The 21018-nt window shown below is 50.3% G+C and overlaps 2 protein-coding genes across 3 annotated transcripts; one reads left to right on the top strand and one right to left on the bottom strand.

Moving 5' to 3' along the window:
* Positions 1 to 16472: 16472 nt before the first annotated feature.
* On the bottom strand, positions 16473 to 18639 carry Drap1 (DR1 associated protein 1). Of its 2 annotated transcripts, none has more exons than XM_005002995.4 (7): positions 18479 to 18639; positions 18166 to 18238; positions 17985 to 18078; positions 17574 to 17693; positions 17366 to 17480; positions 17045 to 17133; positions 16473 to 16688 (listed from the first exon to the last, which is right to left on the bottom strand). In XM_005002995.4, exons 1-7 carry the CDS (start codon positions 18518 to 18520, stop codon positions 16583 to 16585), a joined length of 639 nt encoding a protein of 212 aa, XP_005003052.1. In that variant the 5' UTR covers positions 18521 to 18639; the 3' UTR covers positions 16473 to 16582. The 2 variants fall into 2 exon arrangements, with proteins under 2 accessions (XP_005003052.1, XP_003468300.1); XM_003468252.5 differs by having other exon boundaries at positions 17366 to 17459.
* Positions 18640 to 18791: 152 nt separating this feature from the next.
* CUNH11orf68 (chromosome unknown C11orf68 homolog) lies at positions 18792 to 21018 on the top strand. The gene is made up of 2 exons (XM_003468251.5): positions 18792 to 19078; positions 19672 to 21018. The coding sequence occupies exons 1-2, from the start codon at positions 18963 to 18965 to the stop codon at positions 20426 to 20428; spliced, it is 873 nt and encodes a 290-aa protein (XP_003468299.1). The 5' UTR covers positions 18792 to 18962; the 3' UTR covers positions 20429 to 21018.

Below are 21018 nucleotides of genomic sequence, written 5' to 3'. Positions count from 1 at the left end.
CTCCCTGCTCTCTTGTCAGCCTCTTCATTTGAACGTTTTCTTCCTATTTTACAATACTTAGTATACATATTGGTGATTATTTACAGCTTCTCACACAGAGAAACAATGCAGAATTTACACAATGTGTCCAATTTATTTCATTGAGGAGTATGATCTTATGATGTATCTGTTAACCTAGAAATGTCTCAACCTTCTTTCTTAAGGCAAAGTAGTATCCCATTACATTAAAAAAAAAAAAAAAAAACTTCTTTATCCATTTACCGGTTGATAGACATCTGGGTTGTTTCCAAGATTTAGCATACTGTGCTACTATACATATGGGTAAGTATACTGCTGTGTTATGATGCTTTTAATTCTTTCAGGAAGATACCAAGAAGAGGAACAGCTGGGTCAAACAGTACCTCCAATCCTAGTTTTTTGTTTGTTTGTTTGTTTGTTTGTTTGTTGAGACAGGGTTTCATTACATAGTTGAGGCGGGCCTTAAACTCATGTTGTAGGTCAGGCTGATCTCAAACTCTCAGTGATCCTCCTGCCTCAGCCTCCTGCTGGGATTACAGGTGTGTGTCACCATACCTGATTTAGTCCTAGTTTTCTGAGGAATCTCCACACTGATTTCCACAGTGGTTGCACTTCCACTATACTCCCACCTACAGTAGAGAAAAGCCCCATTTTACCCACAATCCTGCTTGCATTTGTTATTGGTTGATTTCTTGATAATAGCCACTTTATTCTGGAGTGAGGTACATTTATTTCATGGAGTAAATGAAATAGCAAAAGCGATGTAATAGATAAATATTTGTTAGATGATTGCTAATAACTGATTGATTTAGAGGCCACAGAGGATCATGCTTGAAGTGTGAGAGAAGCACTTAAGTTTGAATCCCAGGTCCTACACGTCTGTCCCTCTTGTGCCTCTGTTTCCCCAGAGGCACTAAGGGGTTGGTTACAACTGTATCTGACTTGTGAGCATTGAGCTAATTAATAACTTAGATGAGGGGCTGGGGATTTAGCTCAGCAGCATAAGCGCCTGCCTTGCAAGCAGGGAGTCGTGAGTTCGATCCCTGGTACCGATAAAAAGTAAAAAGACAAAAAAAAAAAAAAAAACCTTAGATGTATGTGTATTTGGGGGGGTTGTGACCTTGGGGTGCTCTACCACTGAGCTATATCCCCGCAGGTTTTATGTTTGCTTGTTTTGCTTTGCTTTTGAGATGGGCTCCCTCTGCTGCCTGGGCTGTATTCGAACTTGCAATGTCCTACTCCAGCTCCCTAAAGTGCAAGGGTTACAGGTGTGGACTGCCATGCCCAGCCATCTCGTGGTTTTATGCATAGCTATGTGTATAAACTCCCATTTTTTTTCCGTAAAAATGGGATAATTTCTTTTCCCTCCCTGGTATAGTGTGTTCTTCTTTCCATGTCAGTATGTACAGAGCCACCTCAGTCTTTACCATCCTTACTGGTATAATGGCATAACTTGACCTTTTCATTCTGTCAGAAGGTCACAGTGTCCCCTGCCCCTTGTTCCTTTTTAGAGACATTCCAGCCCTGGACATCACTATAAATGGGCCTTTCTGCATGGTAGGTACTTTTAAGCAGGCTTGCTGGATGTAAGCAATTTACATTTTAGTAGTGCCCAATTACTTCCCCTGAATGCTCCATCAAGGTACATTCCCATCCAGTATTTACCCCTTCACCAGCAAAAGTGTAGTATAATTTTCAAAAATCTTTGCTAGTCAGGCAAAGCAGCACATGCCTGTAATCCCACCGCTCGGTAGGCTGAAGCAAAAGGATCACTGTGAGTTCAAGGCCAACCTAAACTACATAGAGTTGTCTCAAAAAAACCTAAATAAATGAAATCTTTGCTAGTCTGACACAACGTGACAAATATTCTCATTGCTACTAAAAGTTGACTTCCCTGGTGCTACTTGTGAGATTTGTGTTTTTCCTTTCTCTCTCTCTTTTTGTCTCTGTCTCTCTGTCTCACTCTGTCTCTGTCTCTGTTTCTCTGTCTCCTCTCTTTCTTTTCACAGTACTGGAGAGGGCTTTAGCATATTAAGCAAGCTATATCCTCAGTTTTTTATTTTTGATTTTGAGACAATCTTGCTAAATTTCCCAGGCTGGCCTGGAACTCGTGATCCTCCTGCAGCAGGCTCCAGAGTAGCTGGAATTACAGGCATGAGGCACCACCACACCCAGTTTGCATTTTCTTTTTTCCTTTTTGGCATGTTTGAGAGAGGGTCTTACTGTGTAGCCCAGGCTGGTCTTTTTTATTTGTACCAGGGATTGAACTTATGACCTTGTGCTTGCCAGGCAGGTGCTTGTGCCACTGAGCTAAATCCCTGGCCCCCAGGCTGGTCTTAAACACAAGATTTTCCTGCCTAAACCTCCTTCTTGATGGACCATTGTGTTTCCTTGTAAGTTGCCTGTTCGTGTCCTCTGCACATTCTTTATTGGTCCTCAGGAGCACAGAGCTGAGTTTATTGTATTTCTTATCTCACATCATACAAGCAGCATCACTGGATAAAGCCACCCTCTTGTTTTGGTTTAAGTTTTTTTCTTCTTTTTCTTTGCTCCTCACTCCTATGCTACTGAAAAATGAATGGGTCCTTATGAAGTATCTGATCTCTTTTTGTTTTTATTTCTGAGACACTGTCTCACTTGGTAGCACAGGCTGGACTTCAACTCACTGTGTAGCCCAGGCTGGCCTCAAACTTGTGACAATCTTTTTGTCTTAGCCTCCTGAATGCTGGGATTACAGGTGTGTGCTACCATGCCCACCTTATTTTATTTATTTATTTATTTATTTATTTATTTATTTTAAAAGGACTGGAGAGCGCCCGCAGGTCTCAAACCACTGGACCAATCGGCCCAGGTAGTTGGGAAGCTAGACTCGAAGGAACCACTGGGCTAAAGCCAGCCCTATTATTTTATTTTGAGACAGGGTCTTACTATCTTTCCAGGGGTAGGCTAGACCTTGAGATCTTCCTGCCTCAGTCGTCCAAGCAGCTGGGTTACAGGCATGTGGCAGTGTGCCCTGCACAGTTCACTTTGCTTAAAACGTTTATGTTATCTCCCATACAAATATTCTTTGGCATTTTGTTGCTTTAAACTTCTGCTTCACTGTGATCAGGTCCTGTGGGATCTGGTGGCCATAGGAAGGATTCTGGCCTTTTTTTTCTTCTTCTTGTGGTACTGGGGATTGAACCTAGGGCCTTGTGCATGCAGAGAAAAGCTCTACCCCCGACCATATCCTCAGCCTTCTGAATTTATCTTAAAATGTGGGAAAGAGTAACAAGGGATTGGAAGTTGCCTGCGAGGCTGCAGGATAGAATGAATGTGGAGTTGCTGTGGTCATAATACTGTATGCACGCCTGTAATCCCAGCATTTGGGAAACTGAGGCAGAATTGCTATGAGTTCGAGGCCAGCCTGAACTACATAATGAGACCCTGTCTCAAAATTAAAAAAAAAAAAGGAAGGAAAGAAAGAAAGACAGACAGACAGAAAGAAAACACCTCTATTGGTATTCTCCAGAGAGACAGAACCAATTGGATATGTATCTAGGTGTATAAGAGGCAAACTGGCTCACGCAATTACGGTGGTGGCTGAGAAGTCCCTTACCAGTCACAGGTGTGCAGTCTGGACCTGAGATGCTAGTAGGTGGCTCAGACCAACTTGCAGAGGCCAATGTTGTGACTCTGGCCAGGGCTGAATCCTGAAAGCCCAGGGCCACTGGGGTAGATGCGCAGCTGGAGCTCTGAGGCCCAAGGCAGCAGCAGCAGTCTCTGCCTGGGCTCTGAGCAAGGTCAGCCGGCCTTGTGTATTTGTTCTCTAGGATTCCAGCCAGCTGGTATCCACCCACTCGGAGGGCAGAGCTTCCTCCCACTCCCCAAAGAAACCGGCCTCATACACTCATCTCCTTAGAAACACCCTCGCTGTGTGTGTTCCTCAATCCAGTGACGCTGGCAGCCGAAATTAAGCATCACAGGACCCAGTTTGCCACTTTTGAAACCCTCTCCACTCTATATTCTTTTTTGTTTGTTTGGTTTGTCTTTTTGAGACAGGGTCTCACTATGCAGTTTCAGACTGACCTTGAACTCACCGTGGAGCACAGGCTGGCCTTCAACTCTTGGCAATCCTCCTGTCTCAGCCTCCCAAGTGCTGGGCCTCATCCACTTTGAAACCCAGATCCACCAAAGGTGGCTTTGAGGGAGGAAGTAGGTAGTAACTTTGATTTGGATAGGGCCGCTGTCCTGCTAACACCCAGGGCTGGAGCTAGGGAGCTGCCTTCTAAGCTTGGATCTAGTGCGCTTCAAGGAGGTCCCCCACCAGCCAGAGAGCAGCTCGCTGCAGTGGTCACAGCCCCACAGGTCAGCAGTGCAGCTGGCCTACCACAGTAGGAACCAGCTGTGGTACTGCTGGTAATGGGAAACCTGTCCTTTCCGGGACTGTGTTTTCCAGCACAGGGTGCCTAATACAGTGGGTGAGACTGTGTGTGCCTGGCAGGAGAGAACCACACCAGCTGGAACAGGAGTCTGCCCTGCTTCCCCTCTAAAAATATCCACAAGCAAGAGTCAGCTTACAACACTGCCCTCCAGAAGAAGGGGTGCCACATTGCGTTGACACCAATCAAAGAAACACTTCCTCTTTCTTTCCTTCCTTCCACCCTGTGCCCAGCAGCTGTGGTTAAAGCAGCACGTGTTCTGGGAGTGGGGAGGAGGAGAAAAGGCCCCAACCCAGTTTCCTTCCTCATCCATAGGCAGGAATGGCCAGGAAAGTGGAGACTGTGATAGCCCAAGTGAAGTTTAGAGATATGACCGCTCCATAAAACTGGACTTTTGGGGTTTTTTTCGGTGTGCTTTTGGTTTGGTTTGTTTCTTATTTGTTTGTTTGAGACAGGGTGTCTCCATGTAGTCCAGGCTGATCTTGAATGTACAATGTAGCTCATGGTGGTCTCAAACTTTTGGCAGTCTTCCTGCCTCAGCCTTCAGAGTACTGGGATTATAGGCATGCCGGACTAACGCCAGGTATTTTAAGAGAGAGTTGTTGAGGGAAGCCAGGGCAGGGGAAGAGGGTAAAGAGGTTAGGGAGCTGTGGCTGTGGAGACCACAGCAGAGTGGCCAGTGAGAAAGAAGACGTGTGAGAATGTGAGGGTTCCCAGTCAAGACAGCATTTCAAACAGGAGGGCCATGACCAACTGTGACAGGAGCCACTGGGAGGTCAAGGCAGGGCCAGCTGACAATGAGCAACTATATCGTACAAACTGACTGGTTCTGTAGGTCCATTCTCCAAGGACTCACCGTAGAAAGGAGGCTTGTTACAGACTTTGGCTGCTAGAAGGGACTGGCGTTCTCTGCATGTCACTTGGCACCGGCTCACTTAGCCTCATGGAAAAGTCTCCCTTTGGGACCCAAGCCTAGAAAATAGTTTCTTTCCACGGAGGACTGTGTTTGTTCAATCTGGTCTGGAACAAAAAGCAGTTACTCCATGTCTCTTTTTATTTTGGCTGCCAGGAGGCTCAGAGACAAATTTGATACATGTCATGAAAGTACCTTGCATACTTATGCATATTTATGTTCTTATGCCTGAGCTTTGCATTTCGTTTTGTTTTGTTTTGTTTGAGACAAGGTCTCATTATGTAGTTCAGGCTGGCCTTGAATTCACAGTAATCTTCCTGCCTCAGCCTCCCAAGTGCTGGGATTACAGGCATGCACCGCCACATCTGGCCCACTTTTCTGTTTCTAATTATATTTTCACATTCTCTTTCTTTCTTTCTTTCTTTCTTTCTTTCTTTCTTTCTTTCTTTCTTTTTTGGTACTGAGAATTGCACTCATGACCTCGTGCTTGGCAGGGAGGAGCTATGCACTAAGCTATACCCCTGGCCCTATTGTCACATTCTTGATTCTGTATTTCTATTTTTTAATGTTATCTTCTTTATTCTTATCAGACACTACTTCAGATGTACTGGGAATGAGGCAGATATGCCAACTTACTGCATTAATTTAGCAAATACACAGACAAATGGCCCAGACTTTGTAGTAATCAAGTCCTTTTGGTACACAACTGACAGAAATAAATTAAGCCCAAAAAGGTTTTTTAAATTGTTAGTTTATTTTACCAAATCATAAAAAGGGCAAGGGTGATTCTGACCTTAATTTCATGTGAGTCAAAGAACTTGTGTGTGTGCATGTACGTGGGTGTGATTTTGTTTCCATTTATGTATCTCTGTTGACTTAATTCTCTCCAGTGTAAATGCAGGCTGCAGGCAGCTCCAGGGTACAAGTGTAACCTTTGCCATCAAAATGGAGGGGGGACTCTCTCACATGCCCAGGAAGAAAAAAACCTGGATAGACTCTGACATCCATTTCCCTGAGTCTCAAGGCCACCTCCAGACCACAGTGCTCTAAGCATAGGGATAACTTTTTTTTTTTTTTTTTTTGAGATAAAGTTTCCCTATGTTGTAGCCCAGGCTGGCCTTGAACACTTGATCCTCCCACCTCAGCCTCCCAAGTGCTAGGATTACAGCCATGGCCACCACAGTAGCAACACAGAAATGTAATTGGGGCTGGCCTAGAAGAGAAGCAGCGCAGACCAAACCACAACACCCTATGCATCATAGGCCTTCCATGTGGCAGCCTGATGCCACACCGTACAGGCACAGACACGAAACAGTTCCCCTGGCCTGGAGATGGTCACAATGCAATTGGGTAAAAGACACACAGTCAGCATACACCTGTAATCCCTGCACTCAGGAGGTTGAGGCAGGAGGACTGCTGCAAGGTTAAGGCCAGCCTGGGCTACATAGTGAGATGCTGTGGCAGACAAAGAAAAAAAAAAGTAAGTAAGTAAGTGAAGATTAGGGTTACAGGAGCTATGGAGAGGAAGGAATGGAATGTAACAGTTGATACATTGTGTCAGCTCCAGAAGTTTACAAGCTTAACTAAGCAACTCAGCAGTTCTGCATCTTAAGGTGTAGAGGACATGCCCTAGTGGACAGGCTGTTTATGCTCCAGGGTGTTATGATAGTTGATTAATTGTGTCAATTTTAGAAGTTTAGAATTTTAACTAAGTGACTCAGAGGGGGCCAGGGTCCTTACTTTGTAAACATACTGAGCCTGGGCAGGAGGAGGGCACACAGATGGTGTGAATACTACAGATGCCCTAGGGCAGGTAGCCTGTATACAATATAAGGGAGGAAAAGAGGCTTGCTCTCCCCACTTTTGCCCTTGTTGCTTTCATTGTCTTCCAAAGCCATCGACTCTGGCCCTCTACCATGTACCACCCTATTTTGGAGCCAGCTGATTATGGACTGAAATCTCTACAAACTGTGAGCTAAATAAACCTTTCCTTCCTTAATTTTGGGGGTTAAGTATTTTGGCTCAGCAACAAGAGAAAAATAAAACAGGAAATCATTGTTGAATGGATGTAGAATTTCAGTTTAGGATAATAAAAAAATTTTAGAGATGGTTAGTGGCAATGGTTGCACAACAAAGTAAATGTACTTCAATGCCAGTGAATGGCATACTTAAAAATGATTAAAATGGCCAAGGTGTGATGGAACATGCTTATAATCCCAGCATTCAGGAGGCTGAGGCAGGAGAATGTAGTTTAAGGTCAGCCTATACTTCCCAGGGAAACTCTTTTTAAACAATTTTAAAAATTGATATAAATGGCAAACAAGTGGCTGAAGGTGTAGCTGAGGGGTAAAGCACTTGCCTAATATGCACAAGGCCCTGTGTTCCATCCTCAGCAGCCAAAAAAGAAATAAACTGATAAATAAAAAGAAAGATAAATCCTGGTATAGCGGTACATGCCCATAATCCCTGCTACTGGTGGCTGAGGCAGAACAGTTGCAAATTTCAAGCCACCCTGGGCAATTTAGCAAGATCATCTCTCAAACTACTTTATTTTGTGTAGTTTTTTTTTTTTTTTTTGTACAGAAAATCTAACTCAAGACCTCACGCTTGCCGGGCAGCCCTTATGCCGCTGAGCTAAATCCTCTGCCCTTCAAAATATTTTATTTTATTTATTTTTTTATTTTTTTATCGGTACTGGGGATCAAACTCATGACCGTGCACTTACAAGGCAGGCGCTTATGCCGCTGAGCTAAATCCCCAGCTCCAAAGTATTATATTTTAAGGTTTGGGAACATAGCTCAGTGCTAGGGTACTTGCCTGACATGTGTGGGGCCTGGGTTCAATCCCCAGTACTGCAAAGAGAAAGAAAAAATGTAAATGGTGTAAACACTACAGGGACTGGGTTTGTTCAGAGTTCAGGGACGGTACCCAGAATAAAGCCTCCCATGCAGTATTTGGCCAACAGAGCTTTATAAATGTCATTTACTCTTTTTGACAATACTAGGAGGTGGGGAAAATTATGAATCCCATTTTATGCTAAGGAAACTACTCAAGGGCATCTAAGGTATCTACTCAGAGACTGGCACTAATAAGAGTAGAGCTCGGATTACAATACAAGGAGCATTACCAGAGGGCAAACTCGCAGTAGGCTGTGGGGAGGCAGTCAGAAGGGAGATTCTGATATTGGTCAGCTGCCCTGCAAGGCCAGATGTGACAGCAGACTAGGGAGGAGAGGTGGGAACCCAGAAGGCAGAAGAAAAACCTCTAAAAAAAAAAAAAAGCCAAAACACAGGAAACCCAGTGTGGTGGTGCATATTTGACACATGATTGTAATCCCAGCACTTGGGAGGCTGAGGCAGGAGGATTGCTGCAAGTTCAAGGCCAGCCTGAACTACACAGTGAGACCTTGTCTCAAAGCAAAACAAACCAGAGGAGGTGACACAAAACCAACAGACAGGATTGAAACACAGGGGAGGAGCAACTCTGAGGCTGGAAACAGAGTCCCAAGGACTGGCCTTGTGTGTCACTGGCCACCACAGTGGCCTCTCAGATTCTGAGAGCAAACTGGTAGGCAGCCTGGGTCCCTCTCTCTCATTTCCCTGCTTGACACTTACATCCTTGGCATTGCCTGTTGTGATTGGCTTAGTGTCTTCCTCTCAACTCCTGCACCAGCTAGCTAGCTGGTCATGGCCGCGTCTGTCCCAGTGCCTGCTTTCTCCAGAGCCTAGACAGGTGCCCTACAAATATTTGCTGAATGACTTAATGAAGAAAACACATTTGACATCTATGAACCCTGCAGGGCTTTGCCATTTACCCTACCCTTGTGGGACATTGTCCAGAGAATAAATCAGTTTAGTTCACTCTGGAAGACAACAGGCAATGTCTCTCCCTCTCCCTTGCCCTTTTCCTCTGTTTCTCTTTCTCCCAACCTGCCTTCCAGGCACTGATTTCCATACTTGTGGGAAAGAGGGTGCTATAGCTGGTATCTAGCTGTACCCCCGAAGCCTCATGCAGCATAGTTTGCAAGTTTCAAAGGTGGCTGGATTAGGGTGTGTGAAGGTGGATTAAGAGGTGACACTGGAGTTAAGGGTGTGGATAACGGGAGCTGTACTCTGGGTGTGCGTGGCATCAATCTTATTTCCTTTGTAGCTTTTGGTTACTGGCATAGGTACAGAAGTCCTAGTCCTTATCCCATTAAAAAAAACATTTGAACACACACACAGAGGCTTGTAGCCTGGATAGAACAGAATGGAGAGCGGAGGAAGGCAGGCTGCTGCGGCTGCTCGCTCTCTGGTTGTTTACTGCCTCCCTGTCTGCCACATCCTGGACGGTTTCTCCTCTGCAATGCTCCTCTGCCATCCTGCCATGCTTTGGAACCAACCAACTCTGGACTGAAACCTCTGCAAACTGTGAGCTGCAGTAAACATTTCTTCCTTTACCTCTGGATGTTGGATATTTTGTCTCAGCAACAGGAAAAGTAACTAAGGCACAGGGGCACCATTTCTTGGGTGCTTAGCAGTTGCCAGGCACTGTGCTAGGCATCTTTAGGTATCATATCTCATCTTAATTGCCACGTGTCCCAGAAAGACACTGAACTATAAAACTGTCCCCATTTTACAGGTGAGGAAACTGAGGTAACAAAAGTTAAATTGGTGAACCAGTGTCATAAAGTAAGCACTAAAAATATACAGGATGGCTGTATTCTGTGTTGCTATGGATTTTGTTTCCAAAAACAGTACTGTGCAGCAGACTGTGATCCATATTTGACTTTAAAAAAAAAAAAACAACACCAGTATCCAAGCCTTCTCCCTATTGTTCTCTGCTTGTACAATTCTACAGAGTTGACTACTCAAGCAGCATCTCTGTCCATGCCTAGGAAATGTTTTGTTTTGTTGTTTTCTTCTGTTTCGGAGGCAGAGTCTCTACATAATTCAGGCTGAACTTTAACACACTACATAGCCCATGCTGGCCTCTAATTTGTGGTGATCCTCTGGCCTCAGCCTCCTAGTCCTGGAATCATAGGTGTACACCACCATGCCTAACTTATATCTACTTGAGAGAGGCTTTACCAGGAGGGGATGCACCAGTGAGCATTTCACTGCCAAACTGCCTTTGAAACATTCCACGAGTTTACACTCCCACAGTGGCGGCAGACTTCCTGTAACCCACATCCTCACCTGCAGCTGGTTTCTCTTTCTGTTCTTGCCAGTCTGATGGGTGGCATCAGATGTGGGATCTTATTTCCTTTGCAGCTCTCAATTACTAACAAAGGTGCAGAAGTCTTAGTCCTTTTTCCATTTAAAACAAATGACATTTGAGCACACACACACACACACACACACACACACACACACACATGCACGCATGCACACACACCAGGAAGGCCATGATTGCAGAGTAAAGACAGCTCACTCTGGCAATGGGAGCCAGAAGCCCCACAGCTACAGGAGCCCCCTGAGAGAGTCCAGCTGCCCTGTGAGTAAAGGTCTTGCACCCCGCATGCAGCACCTGGATCATGTTGCTGCTCCCTGCCATAGCACACACAGCGTAGAGGAGCGGCACTTGGTTGAGGGTGGGGAAGAAGTTGTCACCAGCGCCTGCCCACATGCTGGTTAAGGCCCCAGTCCGTGTCTCTGCCAGTGGGCAAGTGAACCACCTTAGTTCTGCAGCTGTCCAGTGCGCTGTGAAGATGCCTCCCCTGGAGGAGAGAAACCTAGCAATGGATTCCACGGGCAGAGATGCCGATGGCCTCATTTACATTCTAGAAGGTAAAGCTCGGAGAGCTGAAGCAAGGTGGTAGATTCTAGGCCAGGAGAGAGGCTGGGGAGGAGGGTGGCCAGGTGCCCAGGCCCTAAACTCTCTTCCTGCTGTCCCCTTTCTGCCTCTGGCATCCAGGTCAGGCAGCACCCCAGACAGGCACTGAGTGGGAGCCCCACCTCGCCACACTCTCCCCCAACTCCATGGAGCATTGGAGCTTGGGGGGCAGTCAGGGCCACAAGGACACCCCTCAGCCAAGGAGGATCTGAGTCAGGTCCGGGTGGTAGCTGAGAAACAGTTGAGACCCCAGGGAACTTGACAGTGACTACCCCATCCTGGCCTGCGCCCTTGGTCCTTCTGCCTGGAGCCCTGTCACCACAGACGGTGAAGAGGCAGGCTCACTCCTGTATCCTGGCATTTTCTCCTCAAATCCTACCTGACCTGAGTCTCCCCTGTACCTGGCACAGAATGCGGGGCTGTCCTGCCTCCCCTCAGTCCCCACTCCTCCCTTAGGAGGTGTCACTTTCCTCACAGCACTCAGCACTAGCTGACATGCTGTTTATGGTCACTATGGACTGTTTCTACCCTGCGGAAATTAACTCCAAGAACATTTCATTCTTATAATCACACTACCTAAACCCCTTCTTGGGGTGCGACAGAGTCTCCACAGGTACATACATAAAGACACATGAACGTTTTATAAATGCTTCGTAAAAGTACATAATTTAGGGGCTGAGGATTTAGCTCAGCGGCATAAGCGCCTGTCTTGCAAGTAGGCAGTCGTGAGTTCGATCTCCAGTACCGATAAAAACGAAAAAAGACCAAAAAAAAAAAAAAAAAGTACATAATTTGAACCAGGGATTTAGCTCAGTGGATAAGTGCTCACCTAGCAAGCACAAGGTCATGAGTTTGATCCCTGGTACAAAAAAAGAAACACTCTTGTATTTGTTTTTGTTTTTCGAACAGCATCACATTATGTAGGTTGGGTTGGCCTTGAACTCACTATATACCCCAGGATGGCTTCAAACTCATGACAATCCTTCTGTTTCAGCTCCCAAAGGCTGGGATTACAGGTATGCACTATTGTCCCTGGCTTTTTTTTTTTTTTCTTGAATATAGATTTCTTTACAACCACTGCCCAGTTCCAGCTATAGAATATGTCCAGAAGATGCCCTGTACCTCCAAACAGTTACACTTACTTCCTCAGCAGTGATTAGTTTTGCCTGCCCCTGTACTTCTTTTTTGTTTTGTTCGTTTGTGTCTTTTTAAGACTTTTAATGCAGTGCAGGCTGGACTTGAGCTTAGTTTGTAACCAGGCAGGTTTCAAACTCACAACCGTTCTCCTACCTCAGCCTCTCAAGTGCTGGGATTACAGGCATGTACCACCAAGCCCAGCTCCCTGAATTTCTTTTAAATAAATGACAACATCAAGTATGTTTTTTCGCTTGGCTTTCTTTGTTCAACAGAACATCTACAAGACCTGGGCGAGCTGTGTCAAACTGTCATCTGTCCACTCTTCCTTTTTACCACTGCTCAGGTACACACATGCTCCCATATATTCCTCATGCCCATGCCCTGGCTGGAGGCACTGGGGCTGTACTAGCAGGGGCTACGAGCACTCCCACATACCTTCTGGTGGCATGTGCCCTTGTTTCTCTTGGTTGAGACCTATGACTAGAATTGCTGGGCATAGGGAAAATGTGTGTGCCAATGGACTTAATAAGGAAGTCTCTTCAGAAGTGGCTGCCCTCCTCGACCCAATATTAATTGCATCACTGCTTCCTCTCCAGCACTTGGCGAGATCAGACTTTCTCATTTTTGGCTCCCAGAAGGTGACTAGCATCTCCCTGGTAGTGATGGTAGGTGCTCAATAACCCTCCTGAGTGGATCTTGCACTGGATTAGGGACCTACTACTTGGCAGGGAGGATCATAATCCCGCTGCCACACTGGCCTTTGAAGCTGCTCCCCATTTCACACCCATACCTCAGAGCACAGACAAAACCAGGTGGAAATGGTTAAGGCGGGACTTGCTCCCAAGCTCCTGATGGCTGGAGAGCAGAGCTCTCAGCAGAGCTCCACAGGCAGGGTTGACAGACTGTCTCTCCTTGATGTTTTAGTGGCAACAGCAGGGCCAGAGCCACTCCCAGAAGGCACCCAGGGGGCCGGCTCATTAGCGCATCTCTTTTGGTCCCTGTCCTCTGAGTCAAAAGACTGCACTTCCAACACCTGGTGAAGGCTTGGCTAGGCCTTTTCACTGGCCTGGAAGGACCATATGGTTGGTTGGTCACCCAGGTTGGCTCAGGTGGGACCTTATGACCACTGTCAGCCAGTGGGAAGAGAGCAGAGGTACTGAGCCACACCCAGCCCTAACCCACAAAACCCTCCATGAGCTCTGAGCTTTCCTCTTCCCTAGTGACTTGAAATTCAAGGCTGACGGTGGAGGAGTCACAACAGTCTAGGCCCTAAAGTCCTTGGAGAAGAGCTCCCTGTGATCAGATAAATCCCATTAGGAACCTTGTGTTATACACAAACCTCCACTGCATTTGAGCCTGTGTGTTTGGGTTTGTTACATCAGCAAGCCTGCTCCAATACAGGGATAACTAACCATGTATGGCAGAGAATAGCAAAGTAACACAGCAAGTAACTAATTCCACCTTCAGGGAAGAAAGCTGAGACCCTGAGAAACTGCAGAGCTTTTCTGAGGTTAGTTAGTAAAGAAACAGAATTTCAACCCAGGGCCTGGCTCCAGAGCTGCCTCAAAGCTAAACCAACAGCCCAAGAACACAGAGGAAGAAGGGAGGAGACAGCAACAAGGAACAAGAATTAGGCCATGTTGCGTGTGTGAATCAACTGCCCATGAGGAATGTGATCATTATGTACTATGAATGCATACTAATAAAAAACAAAATCTAAAGAAGGAAAAGCAGGCCGTGGGTGTAGCTCACCGTCACAAGCATCTGCTTGGTAAACATGAGATTCTGAGTTCAAACCCACCCCCCTCAAAAAAAGAAAAAAACACAGAGGGCCAGGCCACCTGCTCAAGGGGCATCCTCACACCCACTTGGGCCTCCAAGTCCTTTTGTCTACATAAAGGGAGGCTGCCCCCTGCACTCCAGCCTCCACGCCTACCTTCTTGCCATCCTGTGGCCCTCTCAGCTGAGAATCCACATTTTGGATGTACCCCAGCAACAGGCTCTCCTTTTCCACCTCCACTCCTCTGCCCTGCTTGGCATGGCTTCCATCCTGATGACCCTGAGCATCTCTATTCCCTGGCTCTGCCCCATACAACCTGCTGCTTGTGTCAAGCAAAGCCCTTTTGGTTATAACAAACAGAAACCCAATGGTGTAGCAAGAGAAATATTTATTGGCTCGGGTAAGAAATCTGGGCATCTACAGAGACTGGAGAGGTGTTCAGATTCCCTGAGATGTCACCTTTGCCCTTTCTCTCTCAGCAGGGACAGCCCCACAGCGTGGCCAGTGGCTTCCACAGCTCCTGGCCATGCCAGGGTGGCTCCACCACTGACCTTATTGTAAGCCTGAAGTCCTGGTGTCAGGAGCACAAGTGATGTGACGAGCCAAGCTGCTGCCCCATACCCACCCCTCAGCTGTGTGTACTCCAGCTGGGGCAGAGTTCTTCAACAGGAAACAGCAGCTCTGTGACTAAGGCAGGAGCAGATGGGGAGCAGACAGGGCCAACACAGATCCGATCTTCAGCTCTCTACATGTCTACCCAGCCACCTCATTCTGTGCAAGTCGCCACCCCTGCCACTCTCCTGGACACCGTTTCAGCCACCTCCCCTCATGCAGGGTAGGTGACCCTGCCTTCTGGTTCACAGAGGATTCAGCACTGGGTAAAACCTGTCAGCACCTCAACACTCCCTTTAAACCTATCCCACTTGTAGTGGCACTCCTGCAGCTCCAGCACTTGGGATGCCAAGGCAGGATGATTGCTGTGAGTTTGAGTCCACTCTGGGCTACACAGTGAGCTCAAGGCCAACCTGAACTACATAGTGAGACTCTATCTCAAAAAAAAAACAAAAACAAAAACAAAAAAAACCCTCAGGTTGGGGTCTGTCTCAAGCCCCTCCACCTCAGTCTGTGAATTCTACGTTTCCCTCTCCCACGTCTTCAGTCCCCCTGACCTGAACTTGGGCTCTGCCATCACTTTTTTCTTGCAGTGCTGAGGATGAAGTGTGCTAGGAATGGTGCCCAGGGCCTCTGCATGCTAGCCACATATTCTGCCATGCTACAAAAACACAAAATAAAACCATGCCCCACTTCTTCAGCCTCCTCACAGCCTGTTTCCCACCTCAGTGGCCCCTCCCTCATCAACAACCAGCAGGACACTGAAACAGCTCTAGCAATGATTCCCCCAATGCCAGGTACCTCTAGCGCACCATCTGCTTGTCCCCAGCATTTGCCAACTGACCCTGCTCTCCCAGGCATCTGGGTGGCCTGGGGTCTAGCTGTTCCTTTCTCCTTTGGTGATCGCCCCAGGATGGGTTCTCTAGGCCTCTCCACCTAAATGCTCACTCACCAACTCCCCTGTGTGCCTTCATGGGCACCCCAATCCATCACAACCAAACTTGTGATCACAGCCAAATCCTGTTCTTCCTCCTGTATCCCCCAGTTGGAGAGGGGCCTCTGCCCCTGCCAAAGATGCTACAGAGAGAAACTAGGGTATAGTTGTTAAGGGTTTCCTCCCTCACCTCCTCTTATGTCTAAGATCAAAACAGACTCATTGCCACCCTCTGTGCCCCATGCTTCTTCCTGCTTCAAATGTCGTCCTCATCCGGCTACCCAAGGAGCCACCAGAGCCCTAGATGTTTCTGTCCATCAGGAGGAGGCTGGTAATCTTGTCAAAATCAGATGTTCTCATGATCCCCCTCAACATCAAGATTACCGTGTTTATTGCCAGCTTTCTCCCTGGCCTCACCAAGCCACTGCTCCCACAGGCCACCTTCTTGGGGGACAAGCGGCACTGCTGGGTTCCAAAACTGCCTCTATCGTCTCACACATCTGAGCTGCTCCTTCCCACCGCCCCTCTCTGGACCAGAGCCCGACATCTGCAAGGTCCAATCCCACCACCTGTCACTCCCTCCACAACCCAGAGGAAGGGAGAGTGCTGTCCAGGTCACACAGCACAATGAGCCACTGTCTCTGAGCCCATCCAACACCTGCTGGCTCAGGCCCCAGGTCCCTTCTTCCCATCAACACCCATGGCATCCAGTTTCCCAGCTCACTTCCCCTTCACTCAGCCATGGCCAGGCCACCACTGTCACTGGCCCCAGCTCCTCACAGGAGGTGATCGGGAAAGTAGCCACAAACGTCTGAACGTAGACTAACTGGGAAGACACTAAGATTCTTTTTTATTATTTTATTAATAAACTTAAGAACACTTCCATATTCTCTCCTCCCCCCAGAGCAACTAAAACCAACTAAAAGGGGGTGTGGCCTGGGGGGCAGAGGGCGCTAGGAGTCATAGTCCTCTTCATCCTCTGCATCAGGTGCTGAGGGAGCCGGGGGTGCCGGGGGCAAAGGCAGAGTAGAGGCAAAGGGCATGAAGGGGGCTGAAGGGCTGCAGAGCAGAAAGCAGGAGGAAACTCAGGCCATGTTTGCCGCCCATCCCTGCCTGGGGCCCTAGCCTGCCCTCTATAGAGGCAGGCGTCAAGCCCACCACCATCTGCAACAGGGCAGCCAAGCCTCAAATAAAGGAAGAATCCAAAGTGGATCACATAGCCCCCATTCACTCCACCCACTGCCCCAACCCAAGTGGGGACAAAACCTCAGCAAGTCTCCTGCTCCTTGCCTCCTCCAGTTACACCCTTCCCATCACCCAAGTCTGCTACAATCAAAAATCTAGGTGGTCAGTCAGATGACAGGGAAACCAACCAGCAAACCAAGTGGCCATCAAGAGGTGCTGGGGCTGCTTACCTCTGAAAGGGAGCAGGAGGGTGGCTGGCTGGGGCTGGCGGCTGGGGTACCTCTTCTTCCCCATCAGTATCTGTGTCCTCAGACTCATCCTGTGAGGCAGGGTTTGAGTTGACAAATGACACAAACCCACCACTGGAAGCACAGACCCTGGGAGTGGCAGGGCCAGGAATCGCCAACTCTTAGGGCTCCCAACTTAGATGCACAGCCCAAAGCACAAGTGGTCATAGACAGAGACGTGATTAGCCTCCTGCCAGCTCAACCTGCTGCATAGCTGCCCTTTCTCCCCCAAGGCAGGACAAGAGTGCAGAGGACCTCACTCACCTCCTGCTCAGAGTCTGTCCCGGACAGCTTCTTGTCCTTGCCTTTGCTTCCCATCCCACCATTCTTCCGGCCACTGCTGCCTGGCTTCCGTCCCCTTCGGGAAGGTACAGTCCATCTGCCCAAGGGTCTCCCCATTCCTTGACTACCCCCCACCACCCCCAACCCCTGTGGCCTTGGCCTTCCCCACCTGTATACCCAGAACCCCTACCTGCGAGGTCCCTTGTCCCCATCCATGTGGTTGTCTTCCCCATCCCCCTGCATATCAGGCACCGACGCCACCAAGTCCTTCAAAAAGTCAAACTGCTGCTCCAGTTCAATGCATTGCTTCCTGAAAGAGGTGGGGAGGGAGGCACTCACGTGCAGTCAGGCCACTGAGGCCCTCCGCGAAAGACATAGGGCGACCAACCCTGGAAGTCAGCAGAATGAAGCTGGAAAACTCCCTTCCCATTCCCACCCCTGCCCTTTCACGGGCTCAGCTCAGGTTGCACCCTTGCCTGGGGCTCCTAAACCCCTCAGAATGGATGCCTGAGGCGTCGTCGACCCCCGCAACCTCCTCCCCGCCTCCCCGTGGTCAGGACTCCGCCTCCCCGTGGCCCCTCCCAGCTCTGCGGCCACTCACAGGTGGGACGTGGTCATGGTTTTGGCGTTGCGGGACTGGGTCACTTGGCAGGCCTTCTTCAACAGCGACTCCAGAAAGAGCTCGAGCGCCCGGGCTGTGGGGCGTCAAGGAGAACACAGGAAGGGGGAGGGGTGCCCTGCCCTCCCTGTGCCCCCAGCCCGGCCTGCCCCCGACGGGATACAGATGATGACAGGTACGGCCGCCGCCACCTTCCCGATCTCCTCGTCCGTCTGCATAATCTTCTTGATCCGAGCCTGCGGAAAGGGGCCGAGTTCGGACGCTATCTCCTACGGCCCCGACCCCGAAAGGGTACTGGGGGGGCAACCAAGGGGTCCCCCGGGAGGGAGGTGCGGGGGGCGCGGGCGCCGGGAGGGCACGGAAGGGGCGGGGCATGTGGGCCCCCGACACCGAGATGCGCCCGCCCCCCGGCGGGGCCCGGACCCCGAAGTCTCGGGAGCCCGGCCCGCCCCAGCCCGGCCCGGCCACGTGCTCACCGGCGGGAATCGGGCATTGTACTTCTTCTTTTTGCTCGGCATCTCAGGGCCTCTCTCGCCGCGCCGGGCCCAGCGCCGCCGCCCGAAGCCTCCCGGCCCCGGGGCCTGCTCGCCGCCCGCCCACCCGTCGCCGTTCCCCCGGGTCCTGGTGCCGCCCGCTCCGCCCCCGCCGCGGCCGTCGGGGTCCTAGCGCCGCCCGTCAGGACGCCGCTCCCCTAGAGCCTGCCGGGCGTGGCGCGTCAGTACAGCTGCGGGCCGTCACTCCCGCCCGCCCGCCAGCCAGAAGAGCGAACGTTAGCCCGGCCTTCTGTGAGCCCGCCTCTCGCTGGGGTCCCAGCAATGGTACCGCCCCCGGGCCAGCCCCGCCCCCGCTTCTCCCCTTTCCCCTACGGACCCCGCCCCGCGGCCCGCTGGTCCAGCCCGGCGCCCCGCCCCGCGGCTGCGCTTGTCTATAAAGTTGTTGTTGAGGCGGCGCGGCGTTAAGATGGCGGCGGCAGCAGCGGCCGTGGCGGGGGCGGGGCGCGGCGATGGTGCGGAGCCCCAGCAGGAGCGGAGCCGGGCACGGAGTTGGGCTGTCGCCGAACGCAACGAAGGCCGGAGGTGACTGAGGGGCGGCAGGAGGGGCAGGGCCAGGGCGGGAGCAGCGCGCAGGCCGTGGGCGCTAATGGCGGCGGGCGCGGCAGACCTGGAGCTTGGCCCTCGCGCAGGCTCCGACTCGTTCGAGTTCGAGTCCGGGCACCGCTCACTGGCCTCAGGCCTGGCACTGCCCTCTCATCGCCTCCACGTCCCTGGAACCCTCTGACCACAAGATCGCTGCTCCCAGACACCTGCCGGCCTCGGGCCAGGAGGTGTGGCTGCGGCTGGCTGCGCCACCCTTGCATTCCCACTCCGTGTGTGCTGAGCACTCCTGATGCGACCATGGGCATGATCATTTCTCTGAGCGCCGCTTAACTTGCTTGCAGCGGGGACAGTCATGATGGTGGCACAGTGCTTAAGCAGCCCTCACGCCACCTTGCGCATCTGAGATTCACAACAGATCTTGTGACCTCACTGTAGAGGAGCAACTGAGAGATAGCAACCTTAAGTCTTGCCCAAAGCCACACAGTGTACCTTGGGGACCTGACAGCTGAAGAGTGCCAAGCAGACGGTAGTTATTGCCAAGAAAGTGCCCTGACTTAGTTCCTTTCTTGCAGAATGGAGCCAGGTGAGGAGCTGGAAGAAGACGACTCTCCAGGCGGTCGTGAGGATGGCTTCACCGCAGAACACCTGGCCGCGGAGGCCATGGCCGCCGACATGGACCCTTGGCTGGTGTTCGATGCTCGCACCACACCTGCTGCTGAGCTGGACGCCTGGCTGGCCAAGTACCCACCATCACAAGTTACCCGCTATGGGGACCCTGGCTCACCCAATTCTGAACCTGTAGGCTGGATTGCAGCTTATGGGCAAGGCTACAACCCCAACTCAGGTGATGTGCAGGGCCTGCAGGCAGCCTGGGAGGCTCTGCAGACCAGTGGGCGGCCCATTACACCAGGTACCCTGCGCCAGCTGGCCATCACCCACCACGTGCTCTCAGGCAAGTGGCTGATTCACTTGGCACCTGGCTTCAAGCTGGACCATGCTTGGGCTGGCATTGCCCGAGCCGTGGTTGAGGGCCGGCTTCAGGTAGCTAAGGTGAGCCCTCGGGCCAAGGAGGGTGGGCGCCAGGTCATCTGTGTTTACACCGATGATTTCACGGACCGCTTGGGTGTACTGGAGGCAGATTCAGCCATCCGTGCAGCAGGTATTAAGTGCCTGCTCACCTACAAGCCTGATGTCTACACCTACCTGGGCATCTACCGTGCTAACCGCTGGCACCTCTGCCCTACTCTCTATGAGAGCCGTTTCCAGCTTGGAGGCAATGCCCGTGGCTCTCGAGTGCTGGACCGTGCCAACAATGTGGAACTGACTTAGGGGGGCCAGGTGGGAAAGACCATTCTCTGCTCCTGTTGCTGGGGATGGTTCCAACTGTCTTCCTTCTCCTTGTCCCAAGAAGGCCAAGCCCCCCAGCAGTAAGGATGAGATCACTCAGGCAGTGCTGTCTTCAGTCCCTTGAGCTTTGCCTTCTTTTCAGGACTGACTCCAGCTCCCAGAGCCTGGGTGCCCTGATTAGGACCTCAGCCTCTTCAGTGCTGCTCCCTTCCACTGCCCAGGACCATAGGTTGGGTGCAGATATTCAAGAAGAGAGCCTTCCTTGGTCACCCTCACCTCCAACTATACCTCTCCTGCTTTCTTCCCTCGTAAAGGGGAAAACTTAGTGCTTCCATCCCTCTCCTTGAAGGCATCATAACCCAGGGGGCAGGGACCCTGCAGGACTGAGCATGCCATTTTCTGGGGGTAGTTGTGCTTACTGCTTCCCTAGTAGAGAGAGGATGCAGAGTTGTAGAAGTGGGACCTCCCTTCCAACTCAGTTCTGCATCACCTTTTTCCCTTCCCTGGCTGCCTTGACATGTGCCTGTTCTTGGCATTTCAATAAAACCCAGTTTGGGTCTATGTCTTCACTA

Source organism: Cavia porcellus, unplaced genomic scaffold (genome assembly GCF_034190915.1).
Source record: "Cavia porcellus strain 051 isolate PalLab524CR breed Dunkin Hartley unplaced genomic scaffold, mCavPor4.1 scaffold_17, whole genome shotgun sequence".
NCBI lineage: Eukaryota > Metazoa > Chordata > Mammalia > Rodentia > Caviidae > Cavia > Cavia porcellus.
This window is presented reverse-complemented; position numbering and strand designations above follow the sequence as displayed.